The sequence below is a fragment of the Phoxinus phoxinus genome, assembly GCF_949152265.1.
Source record: "Phoxinus phoxinus genome assembly, chromosome: 3".
In the NCBI taxonomy this organism is placed as follows: domain Eukaryota; kingdom Metazoa; phylum Chordata; class Actinopteri; order Cypriniformes; family Leuciscidae; genus Phoxinus; species Phoxinus phoxinus.
In genome coordinates, this window is record NC_136878.1 from 16,614,853 (window position 1) to 16,639,760 (window position 24,908).

Sequence of the window (24,908 nt, forward strand, 5' to 3'; positions counted from 1 at the left end):
GTGAATGGAAACCAACAATATCAACTATCAACGACTTGAAAACCACACTGGCTCATGTTCACATTTCTTTACTGTTATTCTCAAATATGTAGGTATGGATGTTAGTGCAGCAAAAATGGATGTACCTGGAAAGCATCTTCATTGGAGGTGACATTAGCTCACAGCTACCTGAGGAAGCCAAAAAATTCGAAAATATTGACAAAATGTTCAAAAAGGTGAGTTCTGCACCAACAACTAATATGTAAATATGTTTTTTGTGAAGAATGTAAATCCATTATCCTCTGCTGGATATCACCAGATAATGACCGACACAGTGAAGGACCCTGGAATTAAGAGATGCTGTCTGGTTCCAAATCGTCTGGCTGACCTGCAGAACCTAAGCGATGGTTTGGAGAGGTGTCAAAAGAGTCTGAACGATTACCTCGATTCCAAGCGAAATGCTTTCCCACGCTTTTTCTTCATTTCTGACGATGAGCTGCTCAGTATTTTGGGGAGCAGTGAGCCTACTTGTGTGCAGGAGCACATGATCAAGGTAATTTTGCATGCTGAAAAAAGGATGAAATGAAAGTGTTTTGTTTTCTAAATTCTGTTTTCTAAATGCATGTTATTGATCTTATTGTGAATGATTCACGTGCATGTTTAAATTTGATAAACTATAGGGATAGAACAAGTAGAATTTGGCTAGTCATATGAGCTTAACAAGTTTCATGTGCAATAAAACCTACTTTTATTAGGCTACTCGTACTCTGCTGCATCCTACAATTTAAAAGGTTGTAGTTGTACTATATTTCTATTTTTAAGTATAAAGGAAGTATACTGTGGAAGAATTAATATTATTAATGTGTTTTCTATTCTCTGTAGTACTGTACTCTTATATGTATTATTTAAATCAAAATGTATTTTTCTATTTTAAAATGTTATTTATTTAAAATTTTATTTAGTTAGTTATTTAATTATATAAATCAAAGTGTATTTAATCTATTTATTTAATTTTCAAATGTATTTGTTTATTTAGTTATTAGTTTCATCTTTTTGTATTATTTGTTTAAATTTTTTACATTGCTTATCTCTAAACTTTTCCACGCTAGCACTCCCTTGTGGGGTCCCTCCCTGAATCTCAGTTTGAAAACCCCTGCTCTACTGTATAAGCTTTCCTCACCCTTATATTAAAATCATTCAAATGAACTAAATTCTGTTTAAAAAAATAACAGGTGCACAACAGACCATAAATTAATCAATTATCTTGTTTTTCCTCATCGACAGATGTATGACAACATTGCATCTTTGCGTTTTGAGACGGGAATGAATGGAGAGATGATGGCAAGGGCACTGGTGTCTGCCGAGGGGGAGGTGATGGAGCTCAAACAACCTGTCCCTGCAGAGGGCCGTGTGGAGGACTGGATGACTGGAGTGCTGCTGGAGATGAGGAGAACCAACAGACTTATCACCAAAGAGGCTATTTACTTCTACGGCCACCGAAAGACAAGGTGAGGACAGACATTACTAGACTCTATCTCATTGAGCTTTTCTGTCCAATTAGAATTTATGAGAAATTAACAATGTGGTTGCCTGCATTTCCATCAGGGTGGACTGGATGCTTGACTACCAGGGCATGGTGGTGCTGGCAGCAAACCAAGTGTGGTGGACCTTTGAGGTGGAAGACGTCTTCAAAAGGATGTATCATGGCGAAAAGCAGGCGTTGAAACAGTATGCAAAGAAAATGCACCAGCAGATCAATGACTTGGTGAGGCGCATCACGCAACCTTTAAATAAGAATGACAGACGGAAAATCAACACTGTCCTCATCATTGATGTCCATGCTAGGGACATTGTGGATGCTTTCGTCAGAGATAGGTAAGATATGAAAATTGTCACCTCAAAAGAGGTTGTGACGTTGAGAATTGGTTCGAATTTTCCGTCCTAACGCACACTTTTTCTGTGGGCAGTATTACAGATGCCCGTGAGTTTGAATGGGAGAGTCAATTGAGGTTCTACTGGGTTAAAGAGCCTGATGAGCTGTTTGTGCGGCAGTGCAGTGCTCAGTTCTCTTACGGCTACGAGTACATGGGGTTGAACGGCCGGCTGGTCATTACTCCCCTGACTGACCGCATCTATCTCACACTTACCCAGGTATTCGATTTACCCAGTTGTCCTTTCCTAAATGGCCTGTTTTATTTTTACACATCTCATTAATACATTGTATGATGCTCTCAGGCCTTGTCTATGTTCCTGGGTGGAGCACCAGCCGGGCCTGCGGGTACAGGGAAAACTGAATCCACTAAAGATCTAGCAAAAGCTTTGGGGCTTTTGTGTGTGGTCACCAACTGTGGAGAGGGCATGGACTACATGGTAAGAGACTGCAGACTCAAAACTCTACTGAGAGATTATTGCTTTGCATGGTGACATGTTTAGTTCAACAAAATTATTAAGATGATGTATTTCAATATGATATACACTACTGTTCAAAATGTAGTTTCAGTGTCACATGATATTTCAGAAATCATTTTAAAATGCTGCGTATTATTACAGTTGAAAATCTACCTGAGCCCAAAATTTTGAGTGTATGTTATTAATTTAGATTTTGTTTTTCCTGTCCTTTAGGCTGTGGGTAAAATCCTCTCTGGTTTAGCTCAGTGTGGAGCCTGGGGGTGTTTTGATGAGTTCAACCGCATTGACGCCTCAGTGCTGTCTGTCATCTCATCCCAGATCCAAACCATCCGAAACGCTCTCATGCTGGACCTCAAGAGGTTTCAAGTAAGTTTGTAACTAGAATTTTTTTTCAGAGTCACTCTGATAGTCAAATACTGAAAGTTGTTGTAAATATTTAAGGCACTGAATGTATTTTCTTTTTTGTGTTGTTTAGTTTGAAGGTCAAGAAATCAGTCTAGATAACCGCATTGGGATCTTCATCACGATGAACCCTGGTTATGCTGGCCGCACAGAACTTCCTGAGTCAGTGAAAACTTTATTCAGACCAGTGGTAGTCATCGTGCCTGACCTGCAGCAGATCTGTGAGATCATGCTCTTCTCTGAAGGCTTCCTTTTGGCGAAGGTGGGGAAAATAAGAGCTGGGCTGTCAGTAGATTAAATGGATCAGACTAAAAAGAGAATAAATTATACAATTGAATGGTTTTTAATCTAAAAGTTTCACATGAACATTAAACAATAATCCTCAGGGAGCCTTGTGTGAATAGGCAAACAAAAATACAAATACAAAATTGCATAAATGGTTTACTTGCAGGTGTTGGCAAAGAAGATGACAGTGCTGTACAAACTAGCACGGGAGCAGCTGTCTAAACAGTCACACTATGACTTTGGGCTTAGAGCACTGAAGTCTGTGTTAGTAATGGCAGGGGAGCTGAAGAGAGGTTCACCTGATCTCAGTGAGGTATTGATCTCTCTGCATCATCTTCCAACACACCTTAATGAGCTGCCATCACAAATCTACTCCTATTTTAATCTTTTTTTTTCTCTCTTTCTCATTTTTTTACCCCTATTAGGATGTGGTTTTGATGAGGGCTCTGAGAGACATGAACCTGCCCAAGTTTGTATTTGAAGATGTTCCTCTGTTTCTGGGCCTCATCTCAGATCTGTTCCCTGGGCTCGACTGCCCACGTGTACGTTACCCCAGCTTTAATGACGCTGTAGAGGGCGCCCTTCAGGAGAATAAGTATATTATGCTGCCCGACCAGGTGATTCTTCCCTTCAAAACTCATTTTAAAAGGATTGTAATTATTAGCCATAATGATTCATGACTAATTTGTGAATGTAGGTGGACAAAGTGGTGCAAATGTATGAGACCATGATGACCAGACACACAACCATGGTGGTTGGACCGACAGGAGGAGGGAAATCTGTGGTGATCAACACACTCTGCCAATCACAGACCAGGTCTTTGTCTACACATAAATAACAATATATTCATACAATGACTATTTTTTATGCAGAATGTCTAGAAATTCTACTACATGTTCATAAGACAAATTGTTCTCCCAGGCATATACACATAAGTGTTAAATTGTATCTGTAGGTTGGGCCTGCTGACCAAATTGTACAGCCTGAACCCTAAAGCGATGAGTGTGATTGAGCTATATGGGATCCTGGACCCGGTCACACGAGATTGGACTGATGGGATTCTGTCTAACATATTTCGTGACATCAATAAACCTACAGACAAAAAAGAAAGGAGGTGAAATCATGACTTAAAAATTCTTCTACATCTATTATATATCAAAGGCATGAAACAGAACAGAATGAATTTGTGTTTGCTTTACAGGTACATCCTCTTCGATGGAGATGTAGACGCTCTATGGGTGGAGAACATGAATTCAGTTATGGATGATAACAGGCTTCTCACGCTGGCTAATGGAGAGAGAATTCGTCTACAGAACCACTGCGCTCTGCTCTTTGAGGTATCATGCAACCCCTTCATTTTGTCAAAGGACTGGAATTCAGTGTAACTGTTGTAGACTGACAAACAAAAGTGATGTTTTTTAGGTTGGAGATCTGCAGTATGCCTCCCCTGCTACCGTCTCGCGTTGTGGAATGGTGTTTGTGGACCCCAAAAACCTTCGCTACGCTCCCTTCTGGGAAAAATGGGTCAACAGCAGAGCCCCCAAAGTAAGTGTATTTCTACTCTGTGCTTAAGTTATCCTAAAAATTTATACTAGCGGTTCGTCAAGCAAACTTCCTTTTTTTTACATGTCAAAGTTGACAGCCATAGCAAATATTATTTGTGGCCAAAGGAAATGAAATTAAATGAAATTAAATATATTGGAAAAATATATTATTGTTATTTATTTTTTAAGCAGTTTTAAAGCTGCCGTCGGCAAGTCTGGCAGATTGAGTGGACTTAGACCAAATTTTGAATGTTTACAACTCTCATGCCCCTCCCCCACTACCAACGAGCACCCGCCCATCGTCAGTGCGTGTGTACCTGATTTTCTGTGAACGTGTCCGTCTCTTCAGCATCGATCAACACCATAGACTCGGAGGTAGGCTGCCCTGGCTAATCTATCCATAGATAGCAATAACCGAGGAATTGGAAGCTTGTTATTAGATTTTCTCTCTGCCATCACGCTTCGTACAATCTTCAGGCGAACTTCAGGCGTGTCGTGTGCATGTGATAGTGTAACGTCCGCGTCTGCGCGAGGGAGGGGGATCTGTGATTTGTGCACGACCTGTGATTGACAGTCAGATCTCACACCCCCCTGCGCTGATTAGACCCGATGATCCGGGACGGTGGATTTTTGCAAAACAAAATAACACGCTCCAGGTGGAGTTCGAAGCTCGGGTTTTTTTCTAAAACCACCTTATTTATGTTGTTCTGTCGGATTATAGTGTCAATTTCACTGAATTTGATCAAAAAAATGTTGCCGACGGCAGCTTTAAGATATTAGAATAAGATCTGTGTGTGGGAGCATACATTTGAACAAAATACATAGATGTAGTAAATAATTTATTTTTACACTGTAAGCAGATCAGTTTTATTTTACACATCAGCATCCGAAGAAAATTCTCTGACAAACCGCTACTGAGAATAGCAAAAAAAAAAAACTGATAATATTATTTTTTCAACATGCCTTTGCTCTGTCAACAGGAAAAGACAGAACTCCACAAACTGTTTGAAAAATATGTACCAAGTGCTATTGATATGATAGTGGATGGTATGGTTGATGGTAAACTGACAGAGAAACTGAAGACTGTGATCCTACAGACGGATTTAAACATGGTGAGTGAGTCAGTAGAGACCTGAAGAACACTAGAGTCTAAGTAATCTCTGTAGCATGTAGCACAGACTTCTTTTTTCCTGTAGGTGACGCAATTGACTGTGGTGCTAGATTCTCTGCTGGAAAACGAGGACTGTATTACTGAGGAGCTGGAGTGTTATTTTCTGGAGGCACTCTACTGTTCGCTGGGGGCTTGTCTCCTGGAAAATGGCAGACAGAAGTTTGATGATTTTATCAAAAAGTTGTCCTCTCTGAACAATGTTCATGATGAGAAAGTGCTTGCTGGCCCTGGACAAATTCCAGGTGAGGTGGAAGCAGCGTCCAAAATGAACTTTTTGCAATACCTGGTATTGGCAGTGAATGAAGAAAATAGAACTATTTCTTAGTGCACATGAAACGTTATACATTATTTTATCTAAATGACAAACAACACATATATTGTGTAACTCCATATACAAGATCAGCCAGTTCTTATTTTTCTATTAAAGGGCAACTGTCACATAAACAAAATATATTTTTGATATAACCGAAATCCTTCGTTATTGTCAATCTATTTAAATAATTGTATATTTTATTTGTTTAATTTCGCAGTTTACTTGCCAACTCTCTATGATTTTCATTTTGATGGAACCCAAAAGAAGTGGGTTCCCTGGAGCTCCATGGTATCAAAATACATTCATAGCCCTGATATGAAATTCATCGACATCCTTGGTAAAGCAGCTTATTTCTTGCTGTTTCTTCCTCTCCAACCGTTTCCTTTTCCTCTACTAATCTAGTTGTTTTTATTCAGTACGGTATGCTTCAATAAAAGCTTATTTTATCCGTTGCTCTCCATCAGTCCCGACAGTGGACACCACTCGTGCTAACTGGCTGTTGGAACAGATGGTGAAGGTGAAAAGGCCAGTGGTGCTGGTTGGAGAGTCTGGCACCTCTAAAACAGCCACCATACAGAACTTCCTGAATAATCTCAAAACAGATACAACTGTAAGTCCATCGCTGTGAATATTGGTGAAGCTGCTTCTGTCAATTTAAAACTATAAACGAATGCAGTCCAGTTGAACTTCACACACAGGATAACAATATGCACCTTTTACCCAGATAATGATGACCATCAATTTCTCGTCGAGAACAACATCTATGGACCTGCAGAGGACTCTGGAGGCAAGTGTTGAAAAGAGAACCAAAGACACGTATGGTCCTCCAATGGGCAAAAGGCTCCTTGTCTTTATGGATGACCTCAACATGCCAAGGGTAAGAATGGATTTATATTGTAGGTCAAATCCGAGACTGAACTTTCACCTCACGGCTCTTCATGGATTGTCGTTTGTTTGATTTCAGGTGGATGAATATGGCACCCAGCAGCCTATAGCTCTTCTAAAGCTGCTGTTGGACAGGGGTGGCATGTATGACCGAGGAAAGGAACTTAACTATAAACTCATAAAGGACTTGGGCTTCATTGCAGCCATGGGGAAGGCAGGGGGTGGTAGGAATGAGGTGGACCCTCGATTCATCTCTCTTTTCAGTGTGTTCAACATCCCCTTCCCGGAGGAAGAGTCCCTGCACCTCATCTACTCTTCCATACTTACGGGACACACCAAGGTGCGAGAAATAATTAAACTTCCCATATCAGAACAAATGCCATTTGCTTTCATGTTTGTATATTAAAATCTCTATTTTAGGTCTGTGATGACACAATCATATATCAATATATTGCTTTTCTTTTTTCACTTGTATTGTGTTGACACTTTGGATCATTGTATTAATATTTGGATAGACTTTATTTTAAGGACACGTAGTTACATTGTACTTTCTCAAATAAGTACTGAGAAGTATGTATTAACTACATGTACTTACTATAGAGTTACGATTATGGTTAGGGTTTGGTTTAAGGTTAGTTGTAATTATGCATAATTATTACTATAGTAAGTAAACGTCACTTTGAAATAAAGTGTTACCTAGTTTTTTGCCAGCCCTAGTTTATTCATGAAATGAATGATTGACATTAATCAGAATTATTGCTCTTGTATTTTAAAGCCCTTTGAGGAATGCATTCAAAACATCTGTGACAAGTTGACCTTTTGTACTCTGGAGTTGTACAAAACCATAATTAAGGACTTACCGCCAACACCTTCCAAGTTCCACTACATCTTTAACTTGCGAGATCTCTCCAGAGTCTACAATGGCTTGACAATGACCAATCCTGAAAGGTTAGAAGTATTACTATTCAAATTAATTGGAAAGGACTGTGGAAGTTCTTTTTAGTTGGATGTTTGCAATACTCAATTTTTCTGTACCAGTGGTTCTGAACCAGGAGGCCGGGGCCCACGCTTTAGCATACTTCCTAGGGGTCTGCAGGATGACTTAAAATCATTTAAATTAATATATTATTATTATTATTATTATTAATACAGTATATTGAAACAATCTAACTTAAATAAAATGCTTAAAAAAAACATACAATCAAGATGTAAACTGAAATCATATTTATTTTTCCCCTCAAAAAATAATGCTTTTATTAAAGAACATACAGTTATTGTAGTATCTGGAATTACAAAATTAATTGTGGGTTATTAATTTACCTATTGACATTCCTAATTTCTGTTCATAATATATTATAATGAATAGATATAGTTATATTTCTGTTCATATTATATTATGTACAGGACTATATTACACTGTGATATAATCAAATAGGTTGAGAACCACCACTCTATGCCATATGCAGTACTCTATACCACTATGCTCCACAATAACCAGTTTGTGTAATGTTTATTTTAATAGTGAGTGTGTTTTGCTCTCATTTAACTCCAGGTTCTGTACAGTCACCCAGTTTGTACGTGTATGGAGGAATGAATGCTTAAGAGTCTTTCATGACAGACTTATCAATGAAACTGACAAAATCATGGTATGCTTGCTTCCAAGTAGCATGTTACAAAAGCCCGCAACTGTCTACATTTTAAACTACATGCTTGTTGTCCCATGCTCTGGCTTCGCCCTCTACAGGTCCAGGGCCATATAAAGAATCTGATTGAAGAGCACTTCAGATCAGACCTCGATTCAGCCATGAGAGACCCCATTCTGTTCGGAGATTACAGAACAGCTCTAAAGTCTGAGCCAAGAGTTTATGAGGATATACTGGACTATGATGCCTCCAAAGCTCTGTTTCAGGTGCATAGATGTCTTAATGTTACATTTACATTTACATTAATGCCTTTGGTAGATGATTTAATCCAAAGCATGCATTGCATTCAAGCTATAATCTTTTTTCCAATTCATGCATTACCTGGAAATGCCTTTTCCAAAGCAGAAATCCATCAGTATATCTGAAAATGAACAAGCTTGACAGCTTTTATTATTTTACATTTCATAATCGTCTTTTTTTTTTTATTTGACCCCTATAGGAGATCTTGGAGGAGTATAATGAAAATATGACCAGAATGAACTTGGTGCTGTTTGATGATGCTCTTGAGCACCTGACTGTCATTCATCGCATCATCAGAATGGACCGTAGTCATGCGTTGCTGGTTGGTGTAGGTGGTTCAGGGAAACAATCTCTTACAAAGCTGGCTGCCTTCACCGCAGGTTATGAGGTAACTCATCATTTTTTATATTCTAATATTTCTAAATTAGAAATTTAGTAGTAGTAAGAATCAATTTATGCTGTTTGTTTGTTTGTAGGTGTTTGAAATTGTGCTTAGTAGAGGGTACTCAGAGACTAACTTTCGTGAGGATCTGAAAACTCTGTACCTTAAATTGGGTATAGAGAACAAGAAAATGGTCTTCCTGTTCACTGACGCCCATGTGGCTGAGGAAGGTTTTCTGGAGCTCATCAACAACATGCTTACATCAGGTATTTAAAACAACTGACTTAATGAAGTCTAATAAGGTAACGCACATTTGTAAATTAATCTATTTAGTTTAAATTCCTTGTAGGACATGTAAACGTGAACAAATCATGTCAGTTGTATGGACTATTAAAAAGAGATGCTAGCAGCCGTTTCTTTGTGTTGTCAGGGATGGTTCCAGCACTGTTCCCTGATGACGAGAAGGAATCAGTCCTAAACCAGCTGCGAGATGAAGCTATGAAAACAGGCTCTGGTCCGTCGAAAGAGAGTGTGTGGCAATACTTTGTCAACAAGAGTGCCAACAACCTGCACATAGTTCTGGCCATGTCGCCTGTTGGTGACACCCTCAGAACACGCTGCAGGAATTTCCCAGGTCTTTGAGCAATGCATCAGAAATTCTGAAATGTATTTATTTGATCTTTACCCCTACTTCCTTGATTTCTTTATTTGTGTGTTTTTGTGCATTAGGATTGGTTAATAATACAAACATCGACTGGTTCTCCCCATGGCCTCTTCAAGCTCTACACGCAGTGGCCAAGTCCTTCTTAGGTATGTGTTAACTAGAGATTTCAATGCAGTTTATAAATTATTGTTTACTACTAACCCTGTACATGCATATATTGCAATAATGCACACCCATTCATGCTGGTTTATGTATCTTGTCTCATTTCAGGCGAGAGTCCAATGATCCCAGAGTGTCATTCAGAGGCGGTGATTGCTCATGTGTGTATGGTGCACGGTTCTGTAGGCGAGTATAGTAAACTGTTCCTGCAGACACTACGCCGCAGCAACTACGTCACCCCTAAAAACTACCTGGACTTTATTAGCACCTACTCCAACCTACTGGAGGACCAAGATAAATACATACTGGGTAAGAGCAAATTGCTCTTGAGCTGTTATGGGAACATTTGTTTATTATTTTAAAATAATGTACTGCATCCATATCAGTGCTGTTATCATTGTTGTTAAGCAAAACTAAATCTAGATGAATCACATCAACTAAACAAAAATGTGAAAAGTTTGGCTAGGCTTTTTTTTTTTTTTTTACAAAAAAACTACAAAAAAGAATAAAAGCTCATAACAAAATCAATACAAATGAATAAAAAAATAAAATAAAAATGAAAACTGTAAATACAAAAAAAAAAACGCTAATTCAAAATATGAATAAAACTATAATAATAACACTATAATAATAACTGATCTGTATGCATTTTCCAGCACAATATAAACGTCTAGAAGGGGGTTTGGATAAGCTGAAGGAGGCGAGTGGGCAGCTAGCAGAGCTCAACACCAAACTAGCTGTGCAGAAAGTGGTTCTGGCAGAGAAGACTGCAGCCTGTGAGATCCTTCTAGAAGAGATCTGCTCTAATACTGCTGTTGGTTAGTACAACATCACATACAAACATTTCTGCTGTAAAACTATGGGCAATTCATGTCAAGTTGGTTTTTATTCATGTTACAGATGTGTTTAAATGTCACATATTTATTAAAATAATGTAAAAAGTGTGAAAAGAAGGGATGTTCCATATGGATAGGATCAAACAGCAACTGGTAGAAATAGATTTAAACTCTGTCTCTTTCAGCGGAGGAGAAGAAAGCCCTGGCGGAGGAGAAGGCTAAAGAGATAGAGGAGCAGAATAAAGTGATAGTGGTGGAGAAGAAGGATGCTGAGAGCTCTCTAGCTGAGGCTCTTCCTGCTTTAGAAGCCGCTCGCATGGCCCTGCAAGACCTCGACAAATCTGATGTCACAGAAATCAGGTGACGACCACTGTGCTTCTAGACTAAATCAAGGCAAAAACATTAAATTTTGACTCTTATTAATCATATGCAGGACTCAATAAATATTTTTTTCTGTTGCTGGGCAGAGTAAAAAATATATATATATTACATTACATTTGTATATGAAATATTATAATTATTTTATCCTCCTGGGACCCAGGAATAGACTTTTGTCCTTGGTCTTTAAAAATGACTGACATTCAGTTAGTGATCAAATGTAGCACTATTATGGAAATATTTTGTAATTATCATTTAAATCTGACTAATTTTCAAATTTTATAAATCAATATCTCAGGAAATTTCTAATCAAAATATGACTTTATGTTACAAAACAGGGCATTGATTTTGTCCATGTCCACTGTAGAGGACACCAGGACTTTAATCATGTTTATCAGACATTTTGGGAGACACAACAAGAAATGATATATCAATATTCCTATGAAATATTAGAAATTATAATGAAAATGTTTCAAAATATTACTCCCATTATTACACTTCTTTTTTCATTACAAGTTGCCCCAAGAACACATTAATATGCAAATTATATACCGTGTATAGATAGGCTACATTGTATTGAATGTGAATACCCATTTATAGCCATTTTACCCACATATTGCATAAAATAAAATGGTATATCAATTAATTCCAGTGTATCTTTCATAACATAGTTGAGAATCATCTTTATACAACATTTGGTTAAAGAAAAATGTTTTATTTATTGGTGAACGAAGAAAGAAAAATTCCCATTGTTTTTGCCTATACCTGCCATTTCATGACAGGTGATTCCTGATAATTATGATATTCATATTAGAAAAATATGTATATAAATAAGGAAAGTGGCAGGTTTTTCTTTCTTTTTTTGTGGTGGGGCCAGTGAAAATGGTTCACAGCAAGTCAAATGTATTTGCAAAAATATTTTTTTACTTACTGTGGATCATTTTCACTGGTCACACCATAAAAAAAAGTGCCTCTCTTTTGTTACATATAGGCCACTATCTTCATGAAAGACAAACAGTGTAAGAACAGTATTGACGCTCCTCCACCCTCTTGTTTGCGGTATTGTAGATCCTTCGCCAAGCCACCCAAACAGGTGCAGGTTGTGTGCGAGTGCATCCTAGTGATACGGGGCCATAAAGAGATCAGCTGGAAGTCAGCCAAGGGCATGATGTCAGAGGGCAACTTCCTGCGCTCGCTTATGGAGATGGACTGTGACTCAATCAATGCCAGTCAAGTCAAGACTGTCAAGGGTAAGCCAAAATCCATATACTCATCTTCTTGATGCTTCTCTGTGATCCCAGTGCCTGGAAAACAACTTAGTAAGTATCTAGCTCCTCAATGTAAACCCATTAATATAAATTCTGATGCCTCCACCTTGTCATATTGTATACCCAGCCTACCTAAGGAACCTCAACACCAGTTTGGAGGAGATGCAAGCCATCAGTAAAGCTGGTTCTGGCATGCTAAGGTTTGTGGAGGCAGTCATGGGCTACTGTGAAGTGGCCAGAGACATTAAACCTAAGCGAGAGAAGGTATGATATGCTTACATAATAGAGACTTTAAATGCATAAATACGTTTACTTTATTTGATCTCATTTAAGAAGATCAGCTGAAATTAAATCACAAAATTACATTTAAAGGTAGCTCGTCTGGAGAGGAATTTCTTCCAAAGCAAACGTGAGCTGGAGCGAATCCAGAATGAGCTCAGTGCCATCCAGAAAGAGCTTGGAGCTCTTGGAGACAAATATGAGGGTGCCATGACAGAAAAGCAACTTCTGCAGGAGGAGGCCGAAGTTATGGAGAGAAGACTCATTGCTGCAGACAAACTCATCTCAGGCTTGGGATCTGAGAATGAGCGGTCAGCTTACTCATTAAAAACTTCACTTGAATATGAATGACTGATCAAAGATCACCGAGAAAAAACACATTTTAGTAATATTTGAATGTACTGTATGTTTATTTACGTGTAGCTGGATGGAGGACCTGGAGGAGCTGAAGCAGCGGCGAGTACGTCTTCTGGGAGACTGTCTGATCTGCGCTGCCTTCCTCAGCTACGAGGGAGCATTCAGCTGGGACTTCCGCAATGACATGGTTTATGAGGTGTGGCAGGCTGATGTCCTGGAGAGAGGTATTCCTCTGAGCCAGCCTTTCCGAATAGAAAACCTGCTCACTGATGAGGTGGAGATAAGCAGGTGAGTCATCAAAGCATGTGTAGAGGAATGAATAGTATATGTATATTTTGTTTATGGGGAAAAAAACCTCTCCATTCTCTTAGATGGGGATCTGAAGGTCTTCCTCCAGATGAGCTTTCAGTGCAGAATGGCATCCTGACCACCAGATCCAGCCGCTTCCCCTTGTGCATTGACCCCCAGCAGCAAGCCCTCAACTGGGTCAAAAAGAAAGAGGAGAAGAACAATCTGAAGGTTTCACTTCATTTCATCACTTTAGTCTGCACAAAGTTTCCTGTAATACATTTTTATTGTAAAATTTCTGATTTGCAGATCTCGTCATTCAATGACCCAGACTTCTTGAAGGGGCTGGAGTTGGCCATAAAGTATGGCTTCCCCTTCCTGTTCCAAGATGTGGATGAATATATTGATCCAGTTATTGACAATGTCCTTGAGAAGAATGTAAAAGGGGCAGAGGGGCGTCAGGTTGTCGTACTTGGTGATAAGGAAGTTGATTATGACCCCAACTTCAAACTTTACCTCAATACCAAACTTGCAAACCCCAAGTTCTCTCCTGCTGTATTTGGGAAGGCCATGGTTATCAATTACACAGGTGACAGAGCAAACCTTATGCGATACACACCAGTTTATATCAATTCACAACAGGTCTCGATGCAAATTGAGTCCAAAGCCAATTTTTTTAACGTTCTCTGTATTACAACATTTACATTTTTATTTTTATTTTACAATTATCGTTTAATCTTTCTGCTACTGTTTTTCAGTAACCCTGAAGGGCCTGGAAGACCAGCTGCTGAGTGTTATCGTGGGATTTGAGCGGAAGGAGCTGGAAGAGCAGAGAGAACGGCTTATTCAAGAGACTAGTGAGAACAAACGTTTGCTGAAAGACCTGGAGGATTCACTGTTGAGAGAGTTGGCCACCTCCACTGGAAACATGCTGGATAATGTAGAACTGATACAAACTCTGGAGGAAACAAAGTCCAAAGCCAGCGAGGTCAGTTCATTGCACAATACACACATGTACAGTATAATGGCCTACTAATTATTTCATAAATATTTCTCATAGAAACTCACTACCATTTAAAAGTTCAGGGTTGGTAATATTTGTTTTAATGTTTTTGAAAGAAGTCTATTATGCTCACCAAGGCAGCATTATTTGATCAAACATACAGTAAAAAAATGTATATTGCCAAATATGATTACAGTTTAAAATAACTTTCATATTTCATATTTGAATATATATTTTTAAATGTAGTTAGAAGGAAAAGCTGAATTTTAGCATTACTCCAGTATATTGGTTTGGTGCTCAAAAAACATTTCTTATAATCAATGTTGAAAACAGTTGTGCTGCTTAATATTTGTGTGGTTATCATTTTTTTCAGGATTCTTCGATGAATAGAAAGTTCAAAAGAACAGGATTTATTTGAAATAAAAAAATTTGTTACTATGTAAAAGGCTTTACTGCCACTGAATACAATTTTTTTTTTTTTAAACAAACTTTTGATAGGCAGTGTACATACTTATAAGGCAAGGCAAGTTTATTCATATAGCGCATTAAATACACAATGGTCATTCAAAGTGCTTTACATAGAAGAAATTAAAAGAAATAAGAATAATTAAAACAATTCAGAATAAAAAATAAAATACAGTACAGTCGGACGAACAGTGGCAGAGTGCTCATTCATTAAATGCACAGCTAAACAGATGTGTTTTGAGTCTGGATTTTAATGTGACTACTGTAGGAGCAACATCTGATTAATGAAACTTAACAGAATATGAGCAGTTTACGATTTTACATTCATTATTTGACTCCAACAGGTGTTCGAGAAACTGAAGCTGGCAGAAAAGACGTCCATTGATATTGACTCACTGAGAGACGGCTACCGTCCGGCTGCCAAGCGGGGAGCTGTCCTGTTCTTTGTGCTGGCCGAGATGGCTCTGGTCAATAGCATGTATCAGTATTCACTTGCTTCCTTTTTAGAGGTGTTTGACCTATCACTGTCCAAGTCTCTACCCAGCACAATCCTGCCCAACAGATTGAAGAATATCATGGACACACTTACACAGAATGTCTATAACTATGGCTGTACTGGTGAGCCTGCTAAACTTTTAAAGTCTAATGGTTTCCGATCATGGAAATTTTAATAAACTATTTTTCTATGTAATTAACTGCTTAACTTCATGCCAACAGATTAAGCCATTTTCCTAGTCCATTAACATTAGCAGCTAGTGATGACAGGAAAAAGTTTAGATGAAATAACTGTTGTTTCTTCAACGGATTCAAACCAAACTTCTTTTTGTTTTGTTGTTTAGGTCTGTTTGAAAGACACAAACTTCTCTTCTCCTTCAACTTGACTATTAAGATTGAGCAGGCAGATGGCCGAGCACCCCAGGATGAACTCGAGTTCTTCCTGAAAGGTAGGAGCGTCAGGAAGACTTGTATCCCACGTTTTCTCTCTTTTGCAATATAAATATGCATAGCAATGCACATTCACACCCAATCTTCTTCCTCTCTCCAGGTAACCTCTCACTAGAGAAGAGCAAACGTAAGAAGCTGTGCGACTGGCTGCCTGATCAGGGCTGGGAGGATATAGTGCGCCTTATGGAACTCTTTCCTAATGAATTTGGCACTTTAGCTGATGATATCGAGAAGAATCCTGAGGAATGGAAGAAAGTGAGTGGCAGAAATCATCAAACACACACCAGATGAACCTACGGTGAGATTCTATATATCACTTATGGCAACTGTCTTTCTGTTTCTGACACAGTGGTATGACTTGGATGCTCCAGAACAGGCTTCCTTTCCAATGAAGTACAAGGAAAGCCTCACTCCCTTCCAGAAGCTTCTGCTGATCCGCTGCTTCAGGCTGGACAGAGTCTATCGTGCCGTCAGTGATTACGTCACGCTTACCATGGGAGAGAAGTAAGAGGAAACTGAAAATCACTTATGGATTATATAAAACGGCAGCATATTACAAACAGATCATGTAATCACAGGGGTGTACATATTTTATGAATTATTATAAAAAAAATATGCTATGGATACAAATTCAAGTTAGCTAGGGAAACTTGATTTGGTGGATTTTTACTATTGAAAAAAAATTACGTGGATTAAGAATTATATTTTGGACATGAACACATAAAACCTTAGGGTTTTATTATAATAATTATATTTGATTAATATTTGTCAGAATTTTTTGCATTATGCAAATATACACGCGGGTACTACAGAGGGAAAATGATGGCTGGAATACACTACACAACTTTTAAAATCCAAACAAATTTTAAAACAAGAGGCATCGTACACTTGAAAACCTGGGCATCACACACTAAACTAAGGAGGATTACGCACAACCACACTTAAAAATAATTCCAAACACAACAAACTCTTCCAGAAACGTGCCTTGAAAACACCATGGGCCAGTGTGAAAAATTTGCGGTGAAAAGGCTTTAGAAGTTCTAACTTTCTCTCTGTCATTTCTTCACTGTCACTCAGATACGTACAGCCCCCCGTGATCAGTTTTGAAGCCATCTTTGACCAGAGCTCCCCAAACTCTCCCATTGTGTTTATTCTGAGTCCGGGCTCAGAACCAGCCAACGATCTGATGAAATTAGCCAAACGCTCTGGCTTTGGGACCAACAGACTCAAATTTCTTGCCATGGGGCAGGGACAGGAGAAGGTAGAGTCTTTGCTACAGTTCTCATGTCTACAGTATATGCTACAGTTCTCATATTTGACACAGTACGGTGGTGCATTGCATATTAACCACCACCAATATCACAACGGGCATATTTGGGAAATCTACCCTTGAACTCTACAAGACAGTCTGTAAAAAGGTACAAATATGACATTTCTATTTCAGGTTGCATTGCAGCTGTTGGAAACCGCAGTGGCACGAGGCCAGTGGCTGATGCTACAGAACTGTCACCTGTTAGTGAAATGGTTGAAGGATCTAGAGAAAGCACTGGAAAGAATCACTAAACCCCACCCAGACTTCCGCTTGTGGCTCACTACAGATCCCATTAAAGACTTCCCCATCGGCATCCTGCAGAAATCCCTCAAGGTCAGGACACATGTAATGCGTGGATATTTTAATGTGTGAAATATTCATTTCCATGTTAACTATTGTTTTTCTCATGTTCACCTGCAGGTTGTAACAGAACCTCCAAATGGGCTGAAGCTGAACATGAGGGCGACATATTTTAAGATCCCTCATGATAAGCTCATGGGCTGTGCTCACACTGCCTTTCGCAGTCTGGTTTATGTGCTGGCCTTCTTCCATGGTGTGGTACAGGAAAGACGCAAGTATGGCAAGATCGGCTGGAATGTCCCTTATGATTTCAATGAGTCCGACTTCCTGGTAAGTTTGCCCTAATCTGAAGGTCCTTAAAGGTAGTGCTCAGATAGTATTGTCAAGTCTGAGACACTTTATAGTGCATTTTGATTATGTAGTTTCATTGTCTCTCAGGTTTGTATGGAAATCTTGGATACCTACCTGACCAAAGCCCAAACTCAAGAAGATGCCACGATACCATGGGCAAGTCTCAAATACCTAATTGGAGAGGTAAATATCACATTAAGTTGATCTTGTCTTTTTATAGGCTGACTGCAGAAAATTATCAAAAGTAACAGTATCAACGATATAAAAAAAAGAAGTTTCTTGTGCACCAATAAGCATATTACAATAATTTCTGAAGGATCATGTGACAGTGAAGACTGGAGAAATGGCTGCTGAAAATTCAGCTTGGCCATCATATAATTTCAAATGCCTCTTGCAGGTGATGTATGGTGGCAGGGCTATTGACAGCTTTGATCGGAGGATCCTCACAGTTTACATGGATGAGTATCTGGGTGATTTCATCTTTGACACCTTCCAGCCTTTCCACTTCTTTCATAATAAAGATGTGGACTACAAGATCCCACCACACGGACCCAAGCAGGTTTATGTTGGTATGTTGCAGCTTAGAATCCAGCATCAGAAACACTCTGGTTGGAATTTGTCAGATACTCAAACTCCTTATTTTTTTGCAGATGAGATAGAGTCGCTGCCTCTTACAAACACGGCAGAAGTGTTTGGTTTGCACCCTAATGCTGAGATCGGATACTACACACAGGCTGCCCGAGACATGTGGACTCATCTTATTGAGCTACAACCACAGACAGGTACCTGATTTATAGTACTTTATATTACTGAAATATAGGGATGGCCTGAGTCGATCTCAAGGATCGGTATCGGGGCAGATCAAGCATTTTTTTAACTGGTCGGTATCTGCAATCCTAAGCCTGATCCTTTATTTTACATCAGCTGTCATGCTGGTGTCATGCAGTAGGAGGCGGTATGCACATTCAAGTGGGTTTGCCAACCGGCATTAAAAGGAAAAGAAGCTGCTCAAATGTGCATGCGAGAGAACCATTCTAGCACGTCACCCTCATGTTCGAGCTTCCGAGTTTAGCATATTTGATGTGCACTTTAGCAAGGAATCACTCGAAACTCATTTATTTTATCTGCCGTCAGACTATCTGAGACGTCATTGCCATATTGCATTGCTATGGGTTGCGTCTTGCTTCAGACTTGACTGACAGACTGGCATTCAGACACCGAAATTCATGCTTTCTGACCTTATCTCCACAATTTTTTTGTTACTATAATTTTTTTTTTGTACATAGCCTATATAAAATACAAGTTTATCAGTAGTCCCATATTCATAATTGTGACTACACATGTTTACATCTACCAATGTCCATTAAAAAATGTGGAAACATTCACTGATGCTCCAGAAGGAAACACGATGCATTAAGAGTCAAGGGGTGAACATTTTTGAATAGGATGAAGATGTGTAATTTTTTTCTTATTTGCGTTTTCAGTGCCCCTATTATGCTATTTTAAAGTCTCCTCATTTTGTTTTGGAGGTCCCCTACAGCAGGTTTACATGCATCAAAGGTCAAAAAACCTTCCTATAATATTTTCTAAATGTTTGTAGAACAAATCTTGTTCCATCCATTTTCTTTACTTAAAGTAGTAACATCAGACAATCTGCATTAATAGACAGTTTTAGGTAATACTGAAATACTTCTGCTGACTCACTAAGACAATAACGTTGGTTAGCAGGAGACCTATACAATATAAAACAAAACTAAGTATTTTTAACACTGGTAGAAAATATATACCGGTACATAATTAGTCATACTTACAGGATGTGATTCTGAGGAGCAAGTTGGTCCAAATAAACTGAGTACTGACCAATCTTTCAAGAGCAAGCGTTTTGCGAATCCCGTGTTGAACTCAAAGATTTGAGAAGCAGTCGTCAGTAAAATTACGTGTTGAGGGTTGGTCAAGTTGTTCGAGGGCAGACAACGTACAACATACAGTAGTTGAGCATTATGCAAATGTATTTTCTAGTAACGTAGAACCATAACACAGTGGGATTCTATATACAAACAACTTGTAAAAGCGGTTCAGAGTCGATTCTTTCTTTTGGGAGATTCTTTCTTTCTTTTCTTTCTTTTTTTTTAATTAAAAAAACCATAATAGAGTATATTTATAGATTTTTTTATTTATTTTGCACTGCCCTTCAGAAGCTACAGAAGATAATATGCAAAATATATAATTATATATATATATATATATATATATATTAAAGAAAAACAACAGAGGATTGATATGCTAAATATATATATATATATATATATATTTAGCATATCAATATTTTGAAATGCTTTCTGCCTTTAAATACAATTACTTCCATGTATGATCTTAAGGTGACTCTGGCGGTGGCATTAGTAGAGATGAGTACATCAGCCAGGTGGCACGGGACATTCAGAGCAAACTGCCCGACGCGTTTGACCTGGACGTGATCCGCAAGAAGTTGGGGCTGGAGATCTCCCCCACAACTGTAGTACTACTACAAGAGCTGGAGCGCTTCAACAAACTTACGATCAGGATGAGGCGTTCTCTGGCTGAACTACAGCGAGTGGGTGACATGAAGACAGGGAGAAAGAAAAGAATCAAAAACTATTACAGCTAACAATTAATACAACTGTTAATGACATACTTTGGTTGTTCATTAAATATGAAGAAAAAAAAAAAGTAGGTTTCTCAATAGACCATATGTGCTTTCTTCTGTCTAAAGGCCCTGGCTGGTGAGGTGGGAATGAGCAGCGAGTTAGATGAGGTGGCGAGAGCTCTTTTTAATGGGCATATTCCTGCTATCTGGAGGAAACTGGCACCAGATACTCTAAAATCTCTAGGGAACTGGATGATCCACTTCAAGAGACGACATGAACAGTACAGCTCATGGGTGAGAATCAAATATCACACCAAATATAAACATAAGTCTCATGCTCACCAAGGCTACCTTTATTTGATCAAAAATACAATATAAACAGTAAAAAATGTAAATATCACAATTTAAAATAACATTTTTATTTTAATATATACATATATACTGTATATATATATATATATAATATATATATATATACTGTATATATATATATATATATATATATATATATATATATATATATATATATATATATATTAAAACCGTGATACATTTTTCTTCAGGATTCTTTGATGAATAGAAAGTTCTAAAGAACAGCATTTATTTGAAATATACTTTTTTGGTAACAATGTAAAAGTCTATATATTCACGTTCGATTAATTTAATGCATCCTTGCTGAACAAAATATTAATTTGCAATGGTTGAATAGCAGAGGTGTTACAAATATATTTTCAGAACTTTAAATATTTCTTATAAATTTAATGTCATGTTTTTTTCAAACTACCTGTGCCCTGGTTTAAATCAATTTTTAAATGGCAAATTTTTAGTGTGGACTTTTGAACCCCACTGTATGTTCATTATGTCTACTATCTCAGCTCCTGTAAATCCACTTCTAATTGAATTTATTAAATGTGCTACTAAATAAATAAATACATTTGATCTCATGTTGTTTTTCATTTATGTAGGTAGATGAGGGAGAGCCCTACGTGATGTGGTTGTCAGGCTTGCATATCCCAGAATCGTACCTGACAGCACTGGTCCAGGCCACCTGCAGGAAGAACGGCTGGCCTCTGGATCACTCCACTCTCTACACACAGGTTACACACTACAGGAGTGAGGACGAGGTCAAAGAGAGGCCAGGACAGGGTGAGAGCACACAACATCCTGCACATAAAAAAAATGAACATGAGGACATTGAGACTCAAACACATGTTCTTCTTTGTTTTCTGCCAGGATGTTATGTATCAGGACTGTATCTGGAGGGGGCAGACTGGGACATTGAACAGGGCTGTCTGGTGCGCAGCAAACCCAGAGTTCTAGTGTCTCAACTTCCCATTCTCAAAATCATTCCCATTGAAGCACGCCGCCTTAAACTCCAGGCAAGACTGACTCTTTTTTTTTTTTTTAAATCAGGTGTTCAGTTCATGACATCTCAGAATATCTGTCTGTAAATCTGTGTAATCTGTAAGTAAAGTGTATCTTTGGCTTATTTTGTAGAACACCCTGAAGACTCCAGTCTACACCACCTCAATGAGGAGGAATGCTATGGGTGTTGGACTGGTGTTTGAGGCGGATCTTTTCACCACCAAGCACATTTCTCACTGGGTACTGCAGGGAGTGTGTCTGTGCCTCAATGCTGACTGAGACTCTAACTGATATGAAATGTATTTATTTATAAGAGGAACATAAAATATATTAATAACTTGATATAATAGTAGAATGTTTTGTTTGTGACCAATGATTTGTATTACAATTTAAAACACCTCTAACGCTGTCAAAGTGTTTTGTGTTTCACCACTGGGTGGCAGCAAACCAATTATTGCTGCTAGAACCTGTTGTGTTCAGTCTTTGAGAAAAGATCTCAAACTTTGTGTAGTTGATTTCACAAAAAAAGTTAAATAATAATTTTCTGCTTGCTTAAATGCACTCTTAACAAGCAGAAAAACGTTTATAAATTATTATTTTTTGGTTAATCTGTTCAAAGCAACTAGAAAAAAATCACAATTTATTGTTATAAAATCCCATTTCCACCTTCAGGGCAACAATTAAGATGTTCCATTAAACTAAATATGTAATAAATTTGCCTGGATGAGGACATGTGTTTATATCGTCCTAATGCACGGCGAGGAGGAGAATTCGAGTGGCCCAAAACTCTACAAGGATCACAGATGGAGAATTGCAGAGATTAGTTGAGTCTAGGGGTCGGAAAGCCTACAAAATTCAATTCAAACAACCCCCCTACAGCACCACATGTTGTTTGGGAGGGTTTCAAGAAAAATCCTCCTCGCTCATCCAAAAACAAACTCCAGCATATTCAGTTGTCAGACACGACAGGAACTTCGAAAGGGACGGGATTCTATGGTCAGATGAAACTAAAAAAAGAGCTTTTTGGCAGCAAACACACCAGATGGGTTTGGTGCGAACAGGGATAAAAAGTATCCACGGTTAAATATACTGATGGATCTTTAATGATGTCGCCTATTTGTTTGGTGGAGGTCCTGGACATCTTGTTCAGATACATGGCATCATGGATTCTAGCAAATACCAACAGATAAAACATCAAAACCTGACGGCCTCTGCTAGAAATCTTATAATGGGCCGTGGTTGGATCTTCCATCAGGACAACGATCCAAAACAATCATCAAAATCAACACACAAATGTGTCACTGAGCACAGAATGAAGCTTCTGCCACTGCCATCCCAGTCCACTGACCTGAACCCTGTTGAAAATGACTGGGGTGAACTGAAGAGTAGAAGCACCAACATGGAGGAATGGTCTCTGATCTCTTGTCAGGTGTTCTCCAAACTCATCAGGCATTATAGAAGAAAACTCAGAGCTGTTATCTTGGCTAAAGGAGGTTGCAAAAAGTATTTAATAAAACGGTGGCAATAATTATGGTCAATGTGTTTTGGAGAATACTATTTATTTCATGATGTGATTCCAGATTTCAGTGTCTGAACAGTGGAACAGATGAAGAAGCATTCCAAGGAACATGAAGAAGTTAACTCAAAGAAATTATTTATACAGTATCTTCCATAGCCTATCTCATCTGTTCCACTGTTCAGACACTGGGGGGCGCTCTGGTCACATACAAGCTGATTTCACTCAAAGTTAGTGCCAAGGAACTGATTTACCTGCTTACCAGGTTAAGCTGTATACATGAAATAGTTCAATTTAAGATAAATATATATAATTGATGTATATAAAACCTGATGATGTGATGCAGTCCTCATGTGTGATGCAGTGCTGGGTCCAGGGAGCAAGAGCACAGCCTGAGGATACATCTGATTAATGTCACTGAAAAAAACGATCTCACCTGTCTAAAGATTCCACACCTAATTTTAGTTTTAGTGTTAAGAAAAAAAAAAATCTATTTACAGACACCATGTCTCATATGCTCGCCTCAAACCTTTTTAACCAAGTAAAACGAAACAAGCCACATTTAGTGGCGAAAGGTGGTGTAGTTATAGCATCAACCAGCAGGGGCTAATTGGGTCATGCTGACCATCCAAACCTTAACTTCATGGTCTTAATCCCCTTTTAACTTAGACACCATTAAAAAAAAAACATTTTAACTGATACTGAGAGCATACTCTCTTATCTGTCTTAGCCACACTTTGCTCTATCTAGTGACAACATCAGACAGCATCAGGTGTGGAATCTTTAGACAGGTGAGATCGTTTTTTTCAGTGACATTAATCAGATGTATCCTCAGGCTGTGCTCTTGCTCCCTGGACCCAGCACTGCATCACACAGGAGGACTGCATCACATCAACATGGAACCGAAGCTCACTGTTGGGGAGCTGAACTTAGACTAAATGAAATAAGCAGAACTATACCAATTTCAAATTTTTTTTTTGCAAACAATACTTGCTGATGATGCTTCCGTCAAACTGCATTGGCAATGGCAACAATCATTTAGGAAAAATAACTCAAATGCCCTCTTCTATTTATGTGATTAGTTGGCACATGTTATGAAATCTTAGATTACAACTGAAATAAAAAGGGTTATATGAATTGAACGTCTTAACCTTTGGCAGTCCAATCAAATGCTGAGTCAATAAAGCGATGTAAAACCTCTTAGCTGATTTCACTTATGATTCATCACTCACACTGGGCTTGGAAGGTCAAGTGCATTGCATTAAGGGACGCAGTACTTCAGCAAAAGCTCTGTTGTGTACTGCTCATTTTGCCAAATGTTCATAGTATTTCATACCATACTCTGGCACAAATGTTGTATGGTAGTATGATATTGCAAACAAATCCATTAGAACACAGTTACATGAGAGAAAGTGCTATGCTAACATGTTAAGATCAATGCAGATGTTAAGATTTTGAAGATCTGAGTCTGCTTTTATGGCTCGTT

At 38.4% G+C, this 24,908-nt stretch overlaps 1 protein-coding gene across 1 annotated transcript in view; it reads left to right on the forward strand.

Moving 5' to 3' along the window:
* Positions 1-22,529, forward strand: part of dnah10 (dynein axonemal heavy chain 10) — a 39,206-nt gene extending 16,677 nt beyond the window's left edge. The window contains exons 28-79 of the mRNA XM_079608588.1: positions 93-215; positions 299-532; positions 1,264-1,487; positions 1,585-1,854; positions 1,947-2,130; positions 2,215-2,349; positions 2,602-2,754; positions 2,864-3,052; positions 3,242-3,388; positions 3,501-3,692; positions 3,773-3,891; positions 4,031-4,189; positions 4,277-4,412; positions 4,498-4,620; positions 5,600-5,731; positions 5,816-6,032; positions 6,321-6,440; positions 6,568-6,713; positions 6,828-6,980; positions 7,068-7,328; positions 7,764-7,936; positions 8,541-8,634; positions 8,733-8,897; positions 9,131-9,319; positions 9,408-9,579; positions 9,744-9,947; positions 10,043-10,123; positions 10,248-10,445; positions 10,793-10,954; positions 11,158-11,332; positions 12,419-12,600; positions 12,746-12,882; positions 12,991-13,208; positions 13,321-13,542; positions 13,626-13,773; positions 13,852-14,131; positions 14,301-14,530; positions 15,355-15,628; positions 15,850-15,954; positions 16,056-16,210; positions 16,305-16,459; positions 17,033-17,216; positions 17,400-17,600; positions 17,688-17,897; positions 18,006-18,101; positions 18,316-18,487; positions 18,569-18,700; positions 20,297-20,508; positions 20,668-20,835; positions 21,507-21,687; positions 21,775-21,920; positions 22,039-22,529. Coding sequence (XP_079464714.1) covers positions 93-215; positions 299-532; positions 1,264-1,487; positions 1,585-1,854; positions 1,947-2,130; positions 2,215-2,349; positions 2,602-2,754; positions 2,864-3,052; positions 3,242-3,388; positions 3,501-3,692; positions 3,773-3,891; positions 4,031-4,189; positions 4,277-4,412; positions 4,498-4,620; positions 5,600-5,731; positions 5,816-6,032; positions 6,321-6,440; positions 6,568-6,713; positions 6,828-6,980; positions 7,068-7,328; positions 7,764-7,936; positions 8,541-8,634; positions 8,733-8,897; positions 9,131-9,319; positions 9,408-9,579; positions 9,744-9,947; positions 10,043-10,123; positions 10,248-10,445; positions 10,793-10,954; positions 11,158-11,332; positions 12,419-12,600; positions 12,746-12,882; positions 12,991-13,208; positions 13,321-13,542; positions 13,626-13,773; positions 13,852-14,131; positions 14,301-14,530; positions 15,355-15,628; positions 15,850-15,954; positions 16,056-16,210; positions 16,305-16,459; positions 17,033-17,216; positions 17,400-17,600; positions 17,688-17,897; positions 18,006-18,101; positions 18,316-18,487; positions 18,569-18,700; positions 20,297-20,508; positions 20,668-20,835; positions 21,507-21,687; positions 21,775-21,920; positions 22,039-22,185 — 8,985 coding nt within the window. The 3' untranslated portion in view covers positions 22,186-22,529. The remainder of the gene's footprint in view (positions 1-92; positions 216-298; positions 533-1,263; positions 1,488-1,584; positions 1,855-1,946; positions 2,131-2,214; positions 2,350-2,601; positions 2,755-2,863; positions 3,053-3,241; positions 3,389-3,500; positions 3,693-3,772; positions 3,892-4,030; positions 4,190-4,276; positions 4,413-4,497; positions 4,621-5,599; positions 5,732-5,815; positions 6,033-6,320; positions 6,441-6,567; positions 6,714-6,827; positions 6,981-7,067; positions 7,329-7,763; positions 7,937-8,540; positions 8,635-8,732; positions 8,898-9,130; positions 9,320-9,407; positions 9,580-9,743; positions 9,948-10,042; positions 10,124-10,247; positions 10,446-10,792; positions 10,955-11,157; positions 11,333-12,418; positions 12,601-12,745; positions 12,883-12,990; positions 13,209-13,320; positions 13,543-13,625; positions 13,774-13,851; positions 14,132-14,300; positions 14,531-15,354; positions 15,629-15,849; positions 15,955-16,055; positions 16,211-16,304; positions 16,460-17,032; positions 17,217-17,399; positions 17,601-17,687; positions 17,898-18,005; positions 18,102-18,315; positions 18,488-18,568; positions 18,701-20,296; positions 20,509-20,667; positions 20,836-21,506; positions 21,688-21,774; positions 21,921-22,038) is intronic.
* The last annotated feature ends 2,379 nt before the right edge of the window (positions 22,530-24,908 follow it).